We start from the raw sequence: 21,043 nt of genomic DNA, 5'->3' as shown, positions 1-21,043 counted from the left end.
GGCTTTATTTTGCATGAGGAAACATGTTTAAATATTGTAGGTTGACTAAGGCAGTCGATTTCTTTTGGAGCAATCCTATAGGGTCAGGCATTAATCCTCCTTTTTATCATGTTTCAGCTGCACTTGGTGCATCATAATACAAGCAAAGTTCAAAGCTTTGAGGATGCAACAACTGGAGGAAGATGGTTTAGCTATGATAGGAATTTTTTTTTTTTTTTTTTTTTTGAGAGTGCATGAGCAGGGGGAGGAGCAGACTCTGTGCTGAGTGTGGAGTCCAATGCAGGGCTCAGTCTCACAACCCTGAGATCATGACCTGAGCCAAAATTAAGAGTCAGGACACTTTTAACCCACTGAGCCACCCAGGTCCCCCTATGATAGGAATATTTTTAAAGGTAAAAAAAAATCTTACCAACTTTAAATGTATACTAGAATCGAAAGATGGAACATTACAATGTTGTTATTTAAGAATATTGGGATCAATACATTGGTAAGATAAACAATGCTTAAAATACAAGATTGTTAAAAATACATCCCAAATGATATAAAATGGTGCTGTCCAATATGGTATCCATAAGGCATGTGTGGCTTTTAAGCACTTGAAATGTGGCTAGTATAATTGAGGAAATGGATTTTTTATTTTATTATAATTAATTTGAATTTGAATTTAAGAACTAATAGTTCAGTTGTTGGAAAACTTGTAAGAATGTTTAGAACAACTTGAGTATGTGTATCTATATTTTCAAGTAAAATATGAATCAAATATTTTTGATGAAAATTTAACATCTAATTTGATATGTGTTGTGTGAGTAAAATACACAACAGATTTTTAAGACTGGAAAAAATGGAAACTCAGTAATTTTTCATGTTGATTACATGTTGAGATGGCAATCTTTTCAATGTATTTGGCAAAATATGTTATCAAAAGTAGTTTCACCTTTTTTAAAACTTCTTAAATGTGGCTCCTAGAAACTTGAAAATTTCCTTTGTGGTTTGCATTACATTTCTATTTTTTGGCACTATTATAAAAGGATGGAGGGCAAATAATGGTTAAAATGTGAGATCAGTTAATATATTCTAAATGGCATAAAAAGATAAAGGCAAACAGCTATGGGAAATGATCTGGAAAGGAACTGCTAAAGGAACAGGGCTGCTCTGGGTGCTATGTAACTATGTATTTACTAAGTGCTTCATTTGTCTTCTCCAGAAGTCTTTGATGACGATACTATCATCTCCGTTTTTCAGATGAAGTGAAGCTCCGTGAAGTTCACTGCTTCCTTGCCAGGTCACACAGCTGACAGCTGGAGAACTGGGTGGAAAATCTGCAGACCACACTCTCTGCAGGGTCTCTGAGCTCCTGGAGGCTCAGCAGGTGCAGGCCTCCTGCAAACTCTGGAGGCGGAGTGTTGTCAGGGTGCCCCAGGTTTGTTTTCATCAGGTATGGCAAGACACACAGACATGGGAATGACTGTTGTGAAAGAAAAATTTTATCCTACAGTCCCTAAAGCTGGAAGGCAGGGCCACATGGGGAAGCACCAGGGATGGCCAGGAGGCAGAGGGAAGGAGGAGAAATGGTGGATGAGAGCCTGTTGTGGCCTGGGGGAAGGAGCGCATAAAGTAGTATAAGGGGACTGAAGATTGGCTACTTTGAATAACCTCAGTAGGTTCTGTGGTACAGAGGCTGTCCCTGGTTGTCTGCCACCTGGTCCTGGGGCAGGTAGGGCACAGGGACAGTGTCCCAGCATGTCAGAGCCCGATAAAGGAGCTGCTTGGGCTCTGGATTGGTTGATTTCCTTATGAAGGGCACTCTCTCAGTTGTTTGTTCTCTCTTCGAATTAGCTCACCCTGGGAGGGGCAACCCCCCTAGTGTTGGGAAGCCTCAGATGTCAAAGCATCAAACACAGAAACTGGAATACATGGTTATTACACTGAGGCTCCAGGAATGAGCCCCTGAGGACGTGGGTGTGCGCTGAGAGCTGGGCCTTACCCACTCCGTCTGGCTGGGACAGCTTTAGCCATCAGTGTCCCTGGAGGCCAAGCAGCAGGGAGGCTGGGGGTGGGGGGGGAGGTGTGAGGCTAACAGAGCAGGGGCACCTTTCCCTGCACACAATGGGCTTCAGCCTGTCCGCAAACCACCTGCCTGTTTGTTTTGTATGTGCTTTCATTCAGTGATGTTTATAACATCCTGAATTCTCAGTTTAAGTGCAGTTTCAGTACTGTAGATTGTTTTTAGGTAATCACCAATTGTCTGATAGGAATTCACGTTCTGTAACAATATTAGCATAAGATCTCATTTTAAAAAATATTTTCTCATTTATTCTTTAGCTACACGTCATGAAGAGCTACAGAAATTGGTGGACACTGTGCCGTCAATTAAGCATAAGGTAATTTTTTTCCCTAAGTCACTTGAAATACATGTTATGTTTAATCTCAGAGTAGAGACAGAAGGCACGTTGCGAGTTGTCGTGAAAGAGCACTTGCCACTTAATATGTGTGTGTTGAGAGCCCCCGGCCCTGGGACACCTTACAGGGGCGGAAGTGGTTCTGTGGGCGCACGCTGACCGCTTTGGTTTTGCTGCCCTGCCCTAGCACTGGGGGACTCGGGAACCCAGTGCTCTCCCCTCCTCTGCTCCTTCTGAGTCCCTGTGGAAACACCCAGGGCAGCCCTGTTGACTCGACCTCCCATCCCACGGGCAGGGAGCAGAGAAGCGTTTGACAGAAACGTGGCTTGGCCGGCTGTAAAGAACAATGACCCGGGGCGCCTGGGTGGCTCAGTCGTTAAGCGTCTGCCTTCGGCTCAGGTCATGATCCCAGGGTCCTGGGATCGAGCCCTACATCGGGCTCCCCAGTCCGCAGGAAGCCTGCTTCTCCCCCTCCCGCTCTCCCTGCTTGTGTTCCCTCTCTCGCTGTGTCTCTGTCAAATAAACAAAATCTTTAAAACAAACAAACAAACAAACAAAAACAATGACCCGTATTCTTCAGAATGGATACCTTTGTCCAGGCCCCAGGACTAACTGTTCATGATTCAGAATCCCGAAGGGGCTGTTCCCTGGAGGTCCGCATCTTCTCTCTCTTCCCCCCCCCTCCCTGTTTATCTCCCTCTTTTCCCTTCCCTCTCTTCTGTCTCCCCTTTTTGTCCAGGAGCCTGGCTCCCCCAATTTTGCATTGTGTTTTCAGAAAGGAGAATTCTGTTGGTTTCTCTGGAAAAAAAGAAATCTCCTTGTTCGTGCACCAGCTACTGCCTGATGCCTCCCAAAGAGTTCAGAGGGGACCACCTGCAGTAAACTTCCAGAATGGAGGGAGGAAGTGGTTTGTGCCATGTTCCCGTGGAGGACTATCAGAACTACACTGTTGCCAGTTATATCTCAGTTTAAAAAAAAAAATCAGTTATGTCTCAATTTTAATAAAGAGAACCTTGCATAGTTAATCATATATAGAAACAAAGCATGGGCTTGACTCTGTCCTAAGGCACCCGGAGTTACCTGCAATTCCTCTAGACCAGTGCTAGTCCCCAGCGCCCCCAAGAATCAATGCCTTGTCATCTAATTCCTGAGTGGTTTTCAGCACCGAATGATAGTTTGGGTGACCTCTTCTCTTGGCCAGGACACCCTTGTGGAATTTGGGTCGTTTGATCCTTCTTGCCTGATGCCTGCCTGCCCGGATTACTGGACCTACTCGGGATCCCTGACTACCCCGCCACTCTCCGAGTCCGTCACCTGGATCATTAAGAAGCAGCCCATAGAGGTTGATCATGATCAGGTATGTTCTTTCCACATTTCTGTCTGAGGAAATCCTAGCCTCCCCATTTAAAACAAAGCTAAGCTCCAACTTTGGCATCAGTTTTTAATATCTCATAATGCTTACGCATTTTTATTAAGATGTGCTAACATCTTATCTCAGTTTGGACATGAATTTGGAGATATGTCAAGTTAACCAGAGACAGGAGTTAAAACATAGAAGAACATAAGCTGTTAGCTTTCATTTTTGACAGTAACATGTATTTTACTTTATATCCTTTGTGTAGAATCACTATAAAAATTAAGATCTTTAAATGGAAAAAAATGAAGGCTGGAAGTGGATGTGTTCAAACTGGTTTGATACTTATTTATTACTGAAGTACAGTTGACACACAATGTTATATTAGTTTCAGGTGTACAGCATGGTGATTTGACCACTGCATATGTTCTGCTGTGCTCACCCCAAGTGTAGCTCCCATCTGTTACCATACAAGTCTATTACAATCCCATTGACTCTTTTTCCCTGTGCTTTTTACCTTTCATCCCCGTGACTTACTAATTTCAGCACTGGAAGCCTGTACCTCCCACTCTCCTTCATCCATTTTTCTCATCCCCCCCCATTCCCCTCCCCTTTGGCAACTATCATACAGAGTTTGCTCTCTGTATATGCAAAAGTCCTTAATTTTCTTAGGAGAAACTTACTGTGGAATTTCAAAGGAAAGACAGAACCCAACAATATCTGTACAGAAATTTTATTCTAAGTCAGAAGTTTGTTTTTTTTTGTTTTTTTTTTTTTATTTTTATTTATTTGACAGAGAGAGACACAGCAAGAGAAGGAACACAAGCAGGGGGAGAGGGAGAGGGAGAAGCAGGCTTCCTGCCAACCAGGGAGCCCGATGCGGGGCTCGATCCCAGGACCCTGGGATCATGACCTGAGCCGAAGGCAGACGCTTAATGACTGAGCCACCCAGGCGCCCCTCTAAGTCAGAAGTTTTGACTTGGTATTTGTTTTTCAATTAGAAACGAAAGTTTAAGTGGTGGTTACTATGTCAACACACAAAATGTTGTTTAATTCATAAATGAACTAAACTAATAATAATGGCTTTTACTTGTTTAGGAATTTTATTGATTAAAAAATTTTTACAAGAACAAAAGCTTTTAAGTTCTTTTTTATGAAGCCAAGATAACAGTGAAAGCAAAACCCACCAAAGATTGGACACCCCCCCAAAGTAAACACTAAGTCCCAAAAGTAGTATCTCTCAAGAATATTTAGAAAATATTCCACCCCCTAAAAAGTAAACACTAAGCCCCAAAAGTAATATCTCTCAAGAATATTTAGAAAAAAGGAAAGCTGTGGCGTGTGGGTGGCTCAGTTGGTTAAGCGTCTGCCTTCGGCTCAAGTCATGATCTCAGGGCCCTGGGATCGAGCCCCGTATCAGGCTCCCTGCTCAGCGGGAAGCCTGCTTCTCCCTCTCCCACTCCCCCTGCTTGTGTTCCTATTCTCACTAACTCTGTCAAATAAATAAATAAAAATCTTTAAAAAGAAAAAAGGAAAGCTAAATAAAATACTAGAATCTACCAGTACATCACATAGGATTTTTTCTAGTAGGATTTGTCCATGTAGAATTTTTGTTAGTAACGTAAGGATCATTCAATATTAGGAATGATATAGTTACGATTAATAGGCTTCATCCCATCAGGGGATGAAAAGGGAAAACTAATATTTTCATTTTCATAAATTCCTAAAATATATTTCACAAAATTCATAATATATTTTTTAAAGCCACCCAGGCACCCCATTTTTGTAAAATTTTTTAATAGAATTAAATGAGAATTCCCTGAGTTGATAAAGTAGACTGACCAATCTCGGCTCAGGAGTAAAGAGTATGACTAATATGGAAAGGATATCTAGTAACTGCACTATAATTAGCATATTAAATTTTAAATTGACTAAATTCTGGTAGCAGTCAATAAAGTTAGACAAAAAAAGATAAATGAGAGAGACATTAGTGGAGTACCATACTGATTTATAGACATGAATTCTTTTGACATGTAAATCACAGGATAGAACGGAAGAGAGAACCCTACAATGGAAACTAATAAACTAAAATACCTTGGAATGAACTTAAAATGTTAAAAAGGAAACTGTCAGATGTTCCTAAGGGACACAAAACACTATTTGAAATAAAATTCATACCATGGTATTGAATAGAAAGGTATCCTAAAGACACCTTTGATGTCAATTTTTAGGTTGTAATTTTCCATGAGTTGTTTATTTTCCCTAAATTTTATCGGGTCCCAATAAATAAATCAATAGTTACATTGTAGAGGGCTGTCCTGTGTATTGTAGGATGTTTAGCAGCATCCCTGGCCTCTACCCACTGGATGTCAGTAGCCCCCCAGCGAGTGACAACCAAAACTGTGCCCATACAGTCTCTGATGTCTGGTGCAAGCTCACCCCTGCTCAAGCACCAACTAATGTGTGCTAATCTCTAATATCCGCTAATACATGAAATCCTTTACCACCTAGTGTGTGAAAAGAAACATTGTCAATGGGAAAACGGCTTTTAATTAATCAACACATTGGTTTACTAGTAAAAGCATAGGGGTGATCTACTTATTACTGCCTATAGCTCACCAGCAGCAGAAGACTGTTCTGGAGGATTCTTTACCTACAAACCAGAATGACACCCACTCGTTATGCTGCAGATGTGGGAAATTCTGTAGACATTTGAAAGAAAAAGACATTATAAGAAATCAGTACACAGTGGCATGAGACCGTCCAATCTCATGCTGTGATCACCTGAAGACATACGTTAGGTATGTACGAAGAGTTATTTCTACCATGAAAAATGTCTTTAAGAACTTTCTATCATAGGAACTTCTCTTTTAAAAATCATCTACCTGGAGATCATTCCTTAATGAATTGGCCAAAAAAAAAAATTTGGCAGTGAGTAGTGAATGTTGGGGGTCTCATTGCCCTGCACCCACCGGTTAACCACACCCCCTCATCCTGAAACACTCTGACTTCAGAAAACTTCTGGTGCTCATAGTGATCTGAAGAGGCACCTGCACCCCAATGTTTATAGGAGCAATGTCCACAATAGCCAAAATATGGAAAGAACCCGGGTGTCCAACAGATGAATGGATAAGGAAGACGTGGTGTGTATGGGGGGGGGGTGTATAAAATGGAATATTACTCAGCCGTCAGAAAGAATGAAATCTTACCACTTGACAAGGATGTGGATGGAACTAGAGGCTATTATGCTAAGAAAAATACGTCAATCAGAGAAAGACAATTACGATTTCACAAATGTGGAATTTAAGGAACAAAACAGGATCATAGGGGAAGGGAAGGAAAAATAAAATAAGACAACATCAGAGAGGGAGGGAGACAATGAGAGACTTTTAACATAGGAAACAAACAAGGGGCGCCAGGGTGGCTCAGTCGTTAAGCGTCTGCCTTCGGCTTGGGTCATGATCCCAGGGTCCTGGGATCGAGCCCCGCATTGGGCTCTCTGCTCGGCAGGAAGCCTGCTTTTCCCTCTCCCGCTCTCCCTGCTTGTGTTCCCTCTCTCTGCTTGTGTCCCTCTCTCGCTGCGTCTCTCTCTGTCAAATAAAATCTTTTTAAGAAAAAAGAAACAAGGTTGCTGGAGGGGAGGTTGGTGGGGGGATGGGCTAACTGGGTGATGGGCATAAGGTGTAATGAACACTGGGTGTTATGTGCAACTGATGAATCACTAAACTCTACCTCTGAAACTAATAAAAAAAGAAAACTTCTGGTGCTTCTTCATTAAGTTATATTGAGTATCCTCACCGTTGAGCTGTCCACCTCTCAGATCTGGATGGAATCTGCAGCCTGCTCTTGGACTCAACATTGGCTTCTACTTTCTCTCTCTCATCCCATCACTGGGGACAGCCCAATAGGTGCATTTCTGCATGGGCTTTTGAGGGAAATTTTCACCAAGAGATTGATTCAAAGAAATTAAATGTTAAACCTAAACACTGTAATCAGTTACCCAGCAGCCTTTAAACAGTGTTTTGGAAGTCAGATGTTATCAACTGTTGTAAATGCAAAACATGACTCACTCTACTCCGACATTACCAGCAGAAATGAAAAACAGAAATAGCATTTGCGTTCACAAAAAACACATTCTAGGAATGGAAGGAGACTGAAAATTATAGGAGAGTCCACATAACTCAACGTTCTCAGGGCTAAAACAGAAATCATGAATGGCATTCACCATTTTCTTAAGAGCACAATTGCAAAAAGTGACATTAGCAACCATTCTGGAAGATGGAAGCACACATCCCCTTCACTAATAAACGTAGATTCCTCTTCCTTTTAAAGAGCATCCAAGTGCATTATGTTCATTTTTACAGTAATGAAGGAGAGTGTCATTCCGTCGGTTTTCTGTAATTTTCAGGACCTGATCGAAATGCCTACATTTTCTCCCTTTCAGTGTCAGGTACAAAAGCCGAAGCCCTCGTGGCCCCCCTGCCTAGAAGCCAAGCGTCTGGGGCCTGCAGTGGGAGCTGGAGGTTCCCCTGTCCTCAGCGGCGGGCACCCGGGGCAGTCGCTGCGTCTGCGGGGCCCTGGCCTGGCTCGTGCCGGACCCGTGTCCAGAGCGTTCCCCACGTGAGACTCCATGTGCTGCCCTCGCGCCCTGATACCAACAGTCGCTCTTAGACCTGCGAGTTCCGCGTCCGCCGACACTTGGGGCACTTGTGAAGGCCGGATTTCCCCGTCAAAGGCCCCAACCCCGCCGCACCGCGAACATGGGCAACTACCTGGGCAGAGCCAAGGCCACGCTGCCACGCCCCTCTTGGAGGCGCCAGTCCCTGCCGCCCAGGCCAGCCCACCGCCCTCTGGGCCTGGTTCAGAGCCAAGTCATCTCCATCCACGGGGAGCGCTGGATCGGGAGCCGGCCCCGCCCCACCTGGACCACCCCAGAGTCCAGAGGGCAATAGTCCCCAAGGCCTGGAGGCGCTTTCACAGCAAGTCACCCCTCCACACCTTCCTGGGGTTGGATTTCTCTAGCAACCGCGAGAGTTTCATGAAGCAGTGGCTTGGGAAAGCCCAGAACCTCCTAAGCATCTGCAACATGGTGACCATCAAAATCACTCCTCCTGAGCGCAGTGGGAGCTTCAGCAGGGGTCCACCCATCCCGGAGCAGCTGGACTGCTGTGCCAAGGAGACCCGGCTGAGGGCTCGGAGCCCATGCAGGAAAAGAAAGAGGATCCACAGACCTCTCCAGTTTGAAGCCACCCCCACCAAGAGAAGGAGGCCGAGCCCAGGGGCCAGGCCATCTGCCTTCAAGCCTGTGTGGAAAGATGGAGTGGTCCCTTCCTTTGTGCCCAGGCCGGGGCCTCTGAGAAGGGGCCTCTGCTCCTGGCATCCTGGTGACGGAGCGGACGCCCACCCCGGGCCTGACCTGCTGCCAGACCACCGCAGAGTCCCAGGCCTCGACTGAAGAGCTGATGATCAGCACTCCCCAGGGCCTGGGCCCTCCTGCAGCCTGGGGTCCCCCTTGACTCCTCAGCCAGAGCCCTACCCCCACCACTTCCTGAGACTCAAAGCCACAGTTCTTTTACCCTGCTGACCCCTGCTTGACCCCTGCATGAGTGACTGACCCCACCAGTCAGCCCTCACCACCCCAGCATGCAGCCCCTCCAAGCACCCAGACCCACCTCCCCGCACCCTGCAGAGTCCACACTGAAGAAGCCCCGTTGCTTTCAAAACCTCTGCCTTCCTCCTGCCCATCCACTCCTCCTGCCTTTTCCCTGGAAACACTCTGAGCAGGAAGGCATGCTTCTCCCCTATATTCCCAGTTTCTAGAGTGAAAACTGGTGTTCTTATTTTTAAAATAATAACGAACAACCTCATTGTCATACAGAGTGTCTTTGTCTTTCTTGCAAAGGTACATATATTAGGATTTCGTCTACACCACGAATTCTCTACCCTGGCACGGTAAACATGTGGGACCAGATAATTCTTTTGTTGTTCGTTGGGTGCTGTCCTCTGCATTGTAGGGTTTTAGCAGAATCCCTGGCCTCTATCCTCTAGGGGCCAGCAGCATACCCGCATTGCGAAAATACAAAAAAATATTTCCAAACATTGCCATATATTCCAGAGGGAGGTGGAGGGGGTGGGGGGGTGCGGGAAGCACTCCCAAAAAAACCAAAACAAAGCACCACATTGGTGGAAAACCACTGAGGGACAGTGACCTCTACTGGCAGAAACAGTCAAGCTTGGTCTTTAAGATTTTAAAACAGCAAAGATACAGAGATGAATAAACCGAAGTGGTACATGTTTGGCAAAAACATTTCCCCCAGGATTGGAGAATGCTGTGGATGAGTGTGAATGATTCAAATAGTTTGGCAATATTAATCAGAAAATGTAAATTTTAAAAGAAATAAGCTACTCTTTTAAGCTTCTCAGGTTGCCAAATGAAAATGCTAAATACTGTGAAATGCTGGTAAAGATGCTGAGGATTGGAACCCCAGGCAGTGCTGTGGGTGTGAATCTGCAGCAGGACTTGGAAGTTTTCCTAGAGCAGAGTGTGACTATGAGAAACTCTCCTCCACGTGTGTGTACACACACACACACACACACACACCGCATACCACACACACCCCACACACACCCCCCACACACACACACCACACACACCATACATACCCAACACACACCACAAACACCACACCACACACACACACACACTGCACACACACAGATGCACACACACCGCACACACAGTGGTGAGGATGTTCTTCCCAGTACTCTGTCAGAGCAGAGAACTGGAACAACCTAAATGCCCACCCACAGGGGGATGGATAAAGCAGACACGCTATGTGCTATCAAGGGAATACTGTTCCACAAATTGAAGGAAAGAAGGAGCCCAAGGATTCTCCACTCGTGGGCTACTGGGCCACATAATTCTGTGCACTGCAGGATGTTGAGTGGCACACCGGGCCTCTATCGCCCGCATATCAATAGGACCAGCTCCAGTTGTGACAGTCAAACGCATCTCCAGACATTGCCAAATATCTCCAGAGGGACAGACATCACCCCCAGTTGGAAATCACTGAACTCCATATTTTTAACGACAGGTTACATCTCAAAATACACTGCTGAGTGGAAAAGATAGGGAGTGGTATATTATGTGTAGCACACGCCATTTGTAGAATTGAAACAAATGCAAAGTAATATTGCTGGAATAATGGGGAAGCCAGGACCCGGGTAAGAGGTCATCTGAACGCTTTGCCTGCACTGTTCTTTCCATCTAAAGCCTCTTTAAATCCTGTTCAAACATGAATTTCATGGCATCCCCCTTTAGAGAGTCAGAGAATAAACAAAGCAAAGTCTCTTCTCCCATGAAGCTTGCTTTCTAAGGGGGTGCAGAGAGAAGATAAATAAATGGACACACTAGCAGGTGTGGAGAAGTGCTATAAGGAAAAATAAAGAAGGAGGAAGGACACATTTAAAAGTCCGCCAACACAACCGTGACCCCATATACTTTCCTGTGTCCCCATCACTGTGGAACTACACCATCCTTTACTACAAATTCAGGTTCTTTACTCAGGGTTTCCATTGGTGGCAACTCATGCTTTCGTGTAGCACCTCGGCAAAGGGATTGCAAATATTTTACCTACCTAGATATAAAGATTTCTAGAAGATTCACATTGTTGCTGAAAATATTAAACTCAGCATTTTCAGTGTTGACAGTTACTGTTAGATACAAAATGTCCTGGACTGAACCTCTAGAAATCAGGTTTGTGTTTTGAAGTTTACTACCTGCCATTTGCTAGACTTGAGGCAAGGCCTTTCACTCTACGTGAGTTGCTAGAAAGGGCTTGAGATCTAGTGTGTCCATGAGGGTGCTGGTGGTATTTTGAGGAGGAGATTCCTTATTACATGGGACTGTCCTGAGCTTAGCACCATGTTGATTATCTCTCAGCCCTGCCGTCTAAATGCCACAACACTGTCCAGGCATAGATGTAGTCCAAAACACACCACATTTCCATATGCTACCTGGATGGGGTCAGAACCGTACCCACATAAGAAACACTTATAAACCTCCTCCAAAGTGTCAAGGTCCTGAAAACCAAGGCAGACCAAGTTCATGAAAACCAAAGGAAGATGGAGAAACTGTCTCCATCACTGGAATGATTACCGAGGAGGTACAGATTCTGGAACAGAAGAAGGACAGTGAAAAGGGGAAGTAGATCTAAAAATTCCATTAGCTTAATAATATTGAAATAATGATAGATCCTTAATTTTGATATATCTATCATGGTTATTTAAAATAATAGCATTAGCTGGAACACATCAAAAACTAATGATGTAATGTGTGGTGATTAACATAACAATAAAAAATTATTTAAAAAAATAATAGCATTAGGGAAATGAGTGAAGAGTCTAGAGCAGTTTCTCAAACTCAGCACTATTAACATTTTAGACTGGATAAGTCTTGCTTGTGGGAGGCTGTCTGTTCTTTTGTAGGATGTGTACCACATCCCCAGCCTCTACACGCTCGAGGCCAGTAGCACGTCCAACTGTAATACCAGAGTACCTCCAGACAGTTCAAAATATCCTCAGGAGCAGTGGAGGGAAGAAATCCCTCAACGTTGAGGACCGTTGATACACAGGATCTCTCTATACTATCTCTGCAAGTCTTTTGTAAATATATCTGTATTTTTTCTAATTAAATACAAATACAGGAGCAAAGCAGGTGGTTGTAAAGTAGCCTGGGTACAGTACTATGATATACAAGAATAAAACAAGGCAATGGATTAATAATAGTTCTAGTGGCTTCCTTGATAAAGAGATAACATACAAATGTACTCTGAAAATAAGAGTCATATTCAAATGAAGATACTGGCATCCATCAGCCTAACAGTGATCTTATGGTTATGTAAAATTTTTGGAAATTAGTTGTGTTATGTGTTCAAATGTATCAAGGGTTTATCAGGGAGCCTCCCACTGTACTAGTGTCCTGTGAAGCACTATTTCCATCACCTCTCCAAGATTCATAGAGTGAAAAGGGGGAGTAATATTCACTGCTGAGGGTCTTCAACTAGAGAATATTAAGTATCCTCCCGACATAGTAGTTCCTCCGGTAAAAGAAGTCTAGGATTTTTAGAAAACAAAAAGTAACCTTCTGCTCAACAAAGACCAACCATAGAAATACAATGACTGAGAAGTGTTTATATTTTGTTCAGATACAGGCAGTTGAAGTAGTAATGAGTAAGCCCACTTCCTAAAGGAACAAGGTTGTGGGAAAGGCCAGGGGAGAGCACACTCTGCTTCTGGAGACAGCTGTAAGGCAAAGGCTGTAGAAGAAGACAGAGAAACCATGGGCTGGTGCTTCCTCCCTGTTTGGATGATGCTCTGAGAAATGAGCCATGATGTCTTGGTTCCCCCAAGAGTGAGGAACTGAACCAACAGGAGCTAGAACCCAGGCAGTCCAGAGCTCCTTCTGCTATGGCAACTGACACCAGATCCAGCAGGAGAGTCTCCACTGTGGTAGAAGAGGGAGAAACGGGTGGGTGGGCACTGTTTCCGTGTGCCCTTGGTTTAAGAGCCTGGATGGTAAGCATGCTTCACTCACTCACAAAAGTGTACTAAGAACTAGCATAGATTAGCCAACATGGTTAGGCATGGTGAGGAAAAGAGTTCCTACTGCAAGGGCTTTTAGAGCCCATGACGCTTCCCCTAAGTGCAGGAGTGTAGTGCTAAGACCCTTGAACACCAAGGTCACAGTGTCTTGAGCCAACCAGAAGATTAAAAACCAAAGTAGAGGCCAATAATTCCTGAGATGCCTGGATTGGCTCACAAGATTCCATACCCCATCTGAGAATAGACCCAGCACAGTCGGGAGGGCAAAGGGCTTCTAGATTTCATGCGGTTTGTCGACAGTCCTTGTCACGAGGGTCTCTAATCCCTGCCCTGAGATGAACTTCATTGTCCCCAAGCAAAGAACACCCTCTTTAATTTTATCAGCTGCAGAGTCACCTGGGAGACTATCAAAAATACTTAGTTTATCTGCAACACAAGCCTTCTCTGGGCCCTGGGACATGAGGGCAAGGCCCAAGCCTGTGCTGCACTGTGAGCCCCTGCATTCCTGCAGTGTGGCCCATGTGGACACTCAGGGAGGGGTTGTGAAATGGATGGATGGATGGATGGATGGACGGATGGATGTGTGGATGCATGGATGGATGGATTAATGGAGGGAGAAATGAACTCCATTGTTTCTATGATAATCCAAGAGTGACAAACTGAGAAAGTAGATTGGGCCAACACCAAATAGGAAAGGGGGGAATGAAAGGAGGGAGATTTCTTCTCCAAAACATTGTTTACTCAACCACAGCTATTCAGACAACACAGTAATACCCAAGCGCTCTAGCAGAAGAGCACTCCCGAATACAGTGCAGATAGGGGTAGCCCAGAGGAAGTGTCAATGTGAGGGAAGTTGGTACTAAAGCAGAAGTAACATGAAGCCTGATCCTATAGACCAGTGGTGATTTACATACCAACAAAAGGGTATAAATTCTTCCCATTCTTGGGTTATGTACAACTAGTGTGACTTCTCCCTGGTCTTTCTTCCAAATGTGACCACAATGAATGTCCTCTAAGATTTAGACAGAATGAAAACCTTAAACAACAAGCAGTTACTGAGCTACACTTGTCTTTGTCAAGTTTCTTTTGATGTATTCAGTAAGCTGAAATGCCTAAACCTAAAAAGTTCTCAACATAAGAACAGAAATTCTAGGGGCGCCTGGGTGGCTCAGTTGGTTAAGCGACTGCCTTCGGCTCAGGTCATGATCCTGGAGTCCCGGGATCGAGTCCCACATCGGGCTCCCTGCTCAGCAGGGAGTCTGCTTCTCCCTCTGACCCTCTCCCCTCTCATGCTCTCTCTCTATCTCATTCTGTCTCTCAAATAAATAAGTAAAAAATCTTAAAAAAAAAAGAACAAAAATTCTAAAACTATGTATAGTGACAGAGGGTAACTAGACTTCTTGTGGGGATCATTTTGCAGTCTATACAGATATCACTTCCTTATGTTGTCCACCCGAAACTAATCGAATGCGGTAGGCCAGTTATACTTCAATTTAAAAAACTAAGTAAATAAACTGAAATGCCAGGAGCACAACTAAATAGAAATCCTACATTTTCAAGATTGTAAATATAGGTGGTCTGATGGAATTACTGGAATTCACTTCAGTAATCATTTTGTACAACTGTTTTACAAAGTACTAATATTTATACATATTCAAATGGCTTCTCAAGCAAATCCCTGAAAAGGTAAAAATGTCTATTCCCTTTCCTCAAGTGTGGAAAGCCCTGGTTTTATATTAGTCCTCCACGATTTGCCTCCACTGCCATTTCTCATCAATGGCGCCAGACAGGGCCAACTGCATCCAAGGGGTGGTAAGAATCAGGCTCTTGTTTCTGGAAATCAAAGGACTGAATAGGAGCTGGGATGCTGTTTTACAAGCACAGGGCCATTAGTCCCCTTACTGTGGATACAATAACACGTTGTTCCTTTTAGATCACAAGACTTATCCTTGAATAAGTAGGCAGAGGAGGAAATCCATTCCATGCCCTACACCATGGAATTCAGAAAGAAAATGCCATGCCTGGGTTAGACTTCTCCCTCTCTTGCTAAAAGTGATAAATTACCCGAAAAGCCAACACTTGAGCAAACTAGGCCGGTACATTTCCCGACTTACTTGGGAAGTAGACCAGGATTTAACCTTAGATTACATTTCCCTAGAAACTACCTTCAACATTTAAAAGTTTCTCTGAAACTATTTTACTAAACCTGGCCTGAACCTTATTTTAATAACGTGAAAACACCTAGTTGGCATCTTCTTCAAATTCACAAGAAATCTTCAAATAACCTGACCTGATGAAACCAGAATGTTGTATCATTGAAATTTTTCCATACATCTTCCATTCTGCTTTTAAGGAAATCCGGGAAGTACCAAGAAAACCCCTTGATATCAGGATTTAAGTAAGGACTTCAAAAGAATTGTCTTGTTTTGGTCATATTTAGTCCACCTTCCTCTCATTTCTCCCAGGCCCAGCTTCCTCGGTGTGGGCGCTATGCCCTGTGAGACCTGGTTTTATCCATCATCCTAATCTCAGGGCCGAGCATGCAGGAGGCTTCAGTAGAGGTTCTTCAATTCTATGGATTGAGCCGCAGCCATGCAGGTCAACAGGCTGGCCTCAGTAGCCTGCAATGCACAAAGAGGTTTCTGTTTCTCACACCTTTGCCTTGGGCTGCGCTATCAGTTCTTTCTCCTTCATTCTTTGACAGCATCTCAAGTAAATGGTGTAGCTTTCCAGTCACTTGTACTTATTAAAGAGTTCAGGGCAGTTGAATCAAAACTCGGATCAAAACTGTCTTCCTGCCTCTGACACACAGCTGCTCTCCCTCCGGCAGGGATGTACTCTCCACTGATGTACTCTCCATGCACACTACTTCCCCATGTCTCCCCTTCCGTCCCCCCACCACCCACTTCATTCTCGCTCCTTTAGGGATGGAAAGGAAGATGGGAGAGGGCTGTGGGCATCTAAAGAAGGAAACAGCAAAGTTCTCTTTCCTTAGCCAGGGTTCTTTGTGGATCCCCCAGGCTGTTCCACCATCTGGGGTCCTCTGCTCTGCTGTGGTGGGCGTCCTCAGGTTCTCCATTCAGACTGTCTTGTGGAGCCTCTGCAGACCTGTCTGGGCACCTCTGCACTGCATCCTCCCTGATGTGGATGATGCACTCTGACCAACATCCTCCATCCTACCCTCAACTCGGCCTCCAGTGGGGCACTTCCAGCCTCACTCCCCTGCCTCCTCTTGGCCCTGCAGCTGATTCTCAGCCCCAAAGGCAGGGACTCCATCCAGCTCCCTCCAGCAGCCTCCGCTTGGTCCCAGGGATACATTGGAGGGCAGGCTGCTTGCAAAGCTGTCCTCTCTCACCCAATCACTGGAGCTTGAATCAGCCTTCCACCTTTAGACTTCTCCGGCTACAAGGCAGGCCCCAGTTTCTGTTCCACGGTACACCCTCAGTGACTGGCTTCACCATCGTGCACGTTGGGGAGCATCCGACCAGGAAATAATATGCCAGTCTCTCCTCTATGGACAACTCCACGCTCTGTGCGCAGTTCTCGGCCTGACTTGAGGTAGACGGGGACGCAAGCAAAGGTATCACTCAAAGCACGTAATCGCTAGTGTGGCGTGGGCAGCAACGCATCCGAATGGGCCCAGTTGTCAGCACCCCACCTGGCTGCATGTGCAGATGCGCTGGACCCCGTTCCCACCCGGTCCTGTCCTATGGGGAAGGGAGTGGAAATGCCACAGCCCTCTCTGCGGGCCCACACCCCCTGCCTCTCTGACCCTCTAGCTGTCTCTCCCACTGCCCGCTGGGTGAGGGGGACTGGACCAGTTCAGCTGCCCCATCAGTCCTGTGTGGACGCAGCCAGGACCTCTCACTAGGATAAACATCCTCCTGTGTAGCCAGTCAAGGTTATACTGGATCAAGGATCTGCCAACGCTAGGTTGCCAAGTATGCAAAAGCATCGTCAGGAGATCCTGAGCTCTGTCTCACTGGAGGCGGTCAAGCCCGATGTAAGAGATGTGGTAGTAAGGACTGGGTAAAAGGTGGAAGTAAACGAGAGTATTCATTATTCTGATTATGATTTGATTATCCTTACTGAGTTACTTTTTACATTTTTCAATTCTGTACGTCTCAGGATCTTCAAGTTTTCTGCAATCGTTGTAAAATAAGCCATGAGGAAAAAGAAGGAAATAAACAGTGATGTTCCAGATCTGGATCCCTGAAGCCATCCTGGAAACGGATACTTGCCGCTGGGTTAGTCCGCTAGGGCTGCTGTAACAAACACTACAGACCAGGTGGCTTAAACAACAGAGATTTATTTTCTCACATTTCTGGTGGCTAGAAGCCCAAGTTCAGGGTGTGGTCAGGGTTGATTTCTTCTGAGCCTTCTTTCTTTGGCTTGTGGATGGCTGTCCTCTCCTGTCGTACCTGGGCTTTCCTCTGCACATCTGTGTCCTCATTTCTTCTTGTAAGGACACCATTCCTATTGGGTGACAGCCCACCTCTATGACCTCATCGTACATTCATTACCTCTTAAAGGACCCTATCTCCAAATACAATCACGTGCTGAGCTACCAGGGCTTAGGACTTGAACATATGCATTTTGAGGGGATGTAATGCATCCCACAGCCGCTACCGTGCAGAATTTATTTTGTCCCTCACTGGCACCAGAAGGCCTTTCTAAGGCAGAAGAGTTAAAACCTGAGCCAGCTGCCAAGCCCCCCGGCGTCTTCCATCCACCCACCTGCTGGAGAGCGGCAGCCTCTCTGCAAAGTCGTTTTCAATCCCATCTTGCATTCTGTGGTGCCCTTTCCCACAGGGAAAGCCTGTTCATGTAAGGATGCAGCCTTCTTTATGGCAGCGTATGGAGAATGGGGCTCAGCATTTGAATTGCAGCTTAAACACATCCCGATTCGTGAGGCAGCCCTCATCACTCAGGCCTGATGGCAGTACTGTTGGCACTCATACCGCCTGGCAGCAAGATCATCCCTTCACTCCACTGAGGGCACCCTGCCGAAAAGCCAAGTCTTCCTGGAACATTTTTCCCCTTGAAGGCTGCTGCTTGCTAATCCAGCTTCTGCTTAAATGGCATCTCTTTAGAGAGGCCTTCCTCTGATTACTCAACATAAAGAAGTCCCTACCTCACCCTACAGTGATCATGGTAGTGCATTCCTTTCCTTCCTAAGACATGTTTACCACCTACGTCTCCACTAGTCTACAGACCTCTTGAAGAGCATTTCCTCAGGACATTCACAATAGTCCACCATGTTGCCCATTTGAGGTTTGGGAAATTTTGTCCACCATAGGCCTAGCAAGTGCTGTTCTCTCTGTCACTTTGGATGTACAGTTTATTGCTACTTTTTCATGCCACTTGACACAAGTAAAGATGTAATTATGTAGACGGTAGTGGCCCCATGGGATGATTTGTGGGGGCAGTGCTTTAGCCTGTGATTATTTCCCTCAGTACCTTTCATTGTACTCTATGTACATGTATGAAGTTAAGGAGAAGGGAGCTGCCTGTCAAAATGTAACTTCAACAGAAGCCCGTCATGGCCTCCCCACCCATCTATAGACAAAATTTGAAGCCAACGCTGAGACTTTCTCATTGACAGAAAACCAGAGGGAATGTCTCCTATGCCAGTAATGGCTATTTTGCTCCAGCATCAGCATGTTCATTTTAAAGATTTATTTTCCAATAGTACTGTGCTTTCTTTTGTATCAGGCCCTTCCTCATGGTTATCCTAAGCTTGAATTAATTATTCCAAAGACCTCACTGAATGCTCCAATCAAAAGACATAGGGTGTCAGAATGGATAAAAATACAAGACCCATCTATACGTTGCCTCTATGAGACTCATTTTAGACCTAAAGACATCTGCAAATTGAAAGTGTCGGAATGGAAAAACATTTATCATGCAAATGGACATCAAAAGAAAGCTGGAGTAGCAATGCTTATATCAGACAAACTGGATTTTAAACCAAAGACTGTAAGAAGAGATGAAGAAGGGCACTATGTCATAATAGAGGAGTATCCAACAAGAAGATCCTACAATTGTAAATATTTATGCATCCAACATGGGAACAGCCAAATATATAAAACAGTTAATAACAAACATAAAGGAACTCAATGATAATAATACATTAATAGTAGGGGACTTTAACACCCGACTTAAACCTCAACGGACAGACCATCTAAGCAGAAAATCAGTAAGGAAACAATGGCCTTGAATGACACACTGGACCAATTGGACTTAACAGATATATTCAGAGCATTTCATCCTAAAGCAGCAGAATACACATTCTTTTCAAGTAGACATGGGACATTCTCCAGAAGCAGTCACATACTAGTTCACAAATCAGGCCTCAACAAGTACAAAAAGATCAAGATCATGCCATGCATATTTTCTGACCACAACACTATGAATCTTGAAGTCAACCACAAGAAAACATCTGGAAAGAACACAAATACATGGAGGTTAGAGAACATCCTACTAAAGAATGAATGGGTCAACCAGGAAATTAAAGAAGAAATTAAAAAGTACATGCAAAACAAACGAAAATGAAAACACAACAGTTCAAACCTCTGGAATGCAGCAAAAGTGGTCATGGGAAAGCAAGTACATAGCAATACAGACCTCAAGAAGGAAGAAAAATCTCGAATAAGCAACCAAACCTTACACCTAAAGGAAGTAGAAAAAGAACAACAAATGAAGCCTAAAGCTAGCAGAGGAAGGGAAACAATAAAGACTAGAGCACAAATAAATTATATAGAAACAAAAAAACACAGAACAGATCAATGAAACCAGGAGCTGGTTCTTTGAAAAAATTAATATAATTGATAAACCCCAAGCCAGACTTATCAAAAAGAACAGAGAAAGGACCCAAATAAATAAAATCACCAATTAGGAGAAATAACAACCAACACCAAAGAAATACAATTATAAGAGAATATTATGAAAAATTATATGCCTACACATTGGATAATCTAGGAGAAATGGATAAACTCCTAGAAACATATAAACCACTAAAACTGAAACAGGAAGAAATAGAAAAAGTGAACAGACCAATAACCAGCAAAGAAATTAAATCAGTAATCAAAAATCTCCCAACAAACAAAAGTTCAGGTCCAGATGGCTTCCCAGGGGAATTCTACCAAACATTTAAAGAAGAGTTAATACCTATCCTTCTCAAATTATTCCAAAAAATAGAAATGGAAGGGAAACTTCTAAACTCATTCTATGAAGCCACCATTACCCTGATTCCAAATCCAGACAAAGACTCCACTAAAAAAGAGAACTACAGGCCAGTATCCCTGATGAACATGGATGCGAAAATTCTCAGCAAAATACTAGCAAATCAAATCCACCAGTACATTAAAAGAATCATTGACGACGATCAAGTGGGATTTATTACTGGGTTGTGAGGGTGGTTCAGTAGTCACAATTCAGTGTGATACATCACATTAATTTAAAAAAAGGATAAGAATGTAGAAAAAGCATTTGACAAAGTACAAGATTCATTCATGATAAAAACCCGCAACAAAGTAGGGATAGAGGGAAAATACCTCAACATCATAAAAGCCATATACGAAAGACCCACAGCTAATACCATCCTCAATGGGGAAAAACTGAGAGCTTTTCCTCTATGGTCAGGAATAGGACATGGATGTCCATTCTCACCACTGTCACTTACCAT

The 21,043-nt window shown here is 44.2% G+C and overlaps 1 protein-coding gene across 2 annotated transcripts; it reads left to right on the top strand.

Moving 5' to 3' along the window:
- Positions 1-1,293: 1,293 nt before the first annotated feature.
- LOC112812653 (POM121-like protein 2) lies at positions 1,294-9,626 on the top strand. Of its 2 annotated transcripts, XM_025857519.2 has the most exons (4): positions 1,294-1,435; positions 2,323-2,381; positions 3,601-3,756; positions 8,198-9,626. In XM_025857519.2, exon 4 carries the CDS (start codon positions 8,384-8,386, stop codon positions 9,206-9,208), a length of 825 nt encoding a protein of 274 aa, XP_025713304.1. In that variant the 5' UTR covers positions 1,294-1,435; positions 2,323-2,381; positions 3,601-3,756; positions 8,198-8,383; the 3' UTR covers positions 9,209-9,626. The 2 variants fall into 2 exon arrangements, with proteins under 2 accessions (XP_025713304.1, XP_073758152.1); XM_073902051.1 differs by lacking the exons at positions 1,294-1,435; positions 2,323-2,381; positions 3,601-3,756 and adding an exon at positions 5,475-6,554.
- The last annotated feature ends 11,417 nt before the right edge of the window (positions 9,627-21,043 follow it).

This window comes from Callorhinus ursinus, unplaced genomic scaffold (assembly GCF_003265705.2).
Source record: "Callorhinus ursinus isolate GAN/ISIS: 27379988/994484 unplaced genomic scaffold, GSC_fseal_2.0 scaffold16, whole genome shotgun sequence".
Classification (NCBI taxonomy): domain Eukaryota; kingdom Metazoa; phylum Chordata; class Mammalia; order Carnivora; family Otariidae; genus Callorhinus; species Callorhinus ursinus.
Note: the sequence above shows the minus strand (reverse complement) of the source record. Positions and strands in the feature narration are given on the sequence as shown.

Coding starts and splice junctions, on each gene's coding strand:
- LOC112812653 (XM_025857519.2), top strand. CDS start 8,384: ATGTGCTGCCCTCGCGCCCTGATACCAACAGTCGCTCTTAGACCTGCG.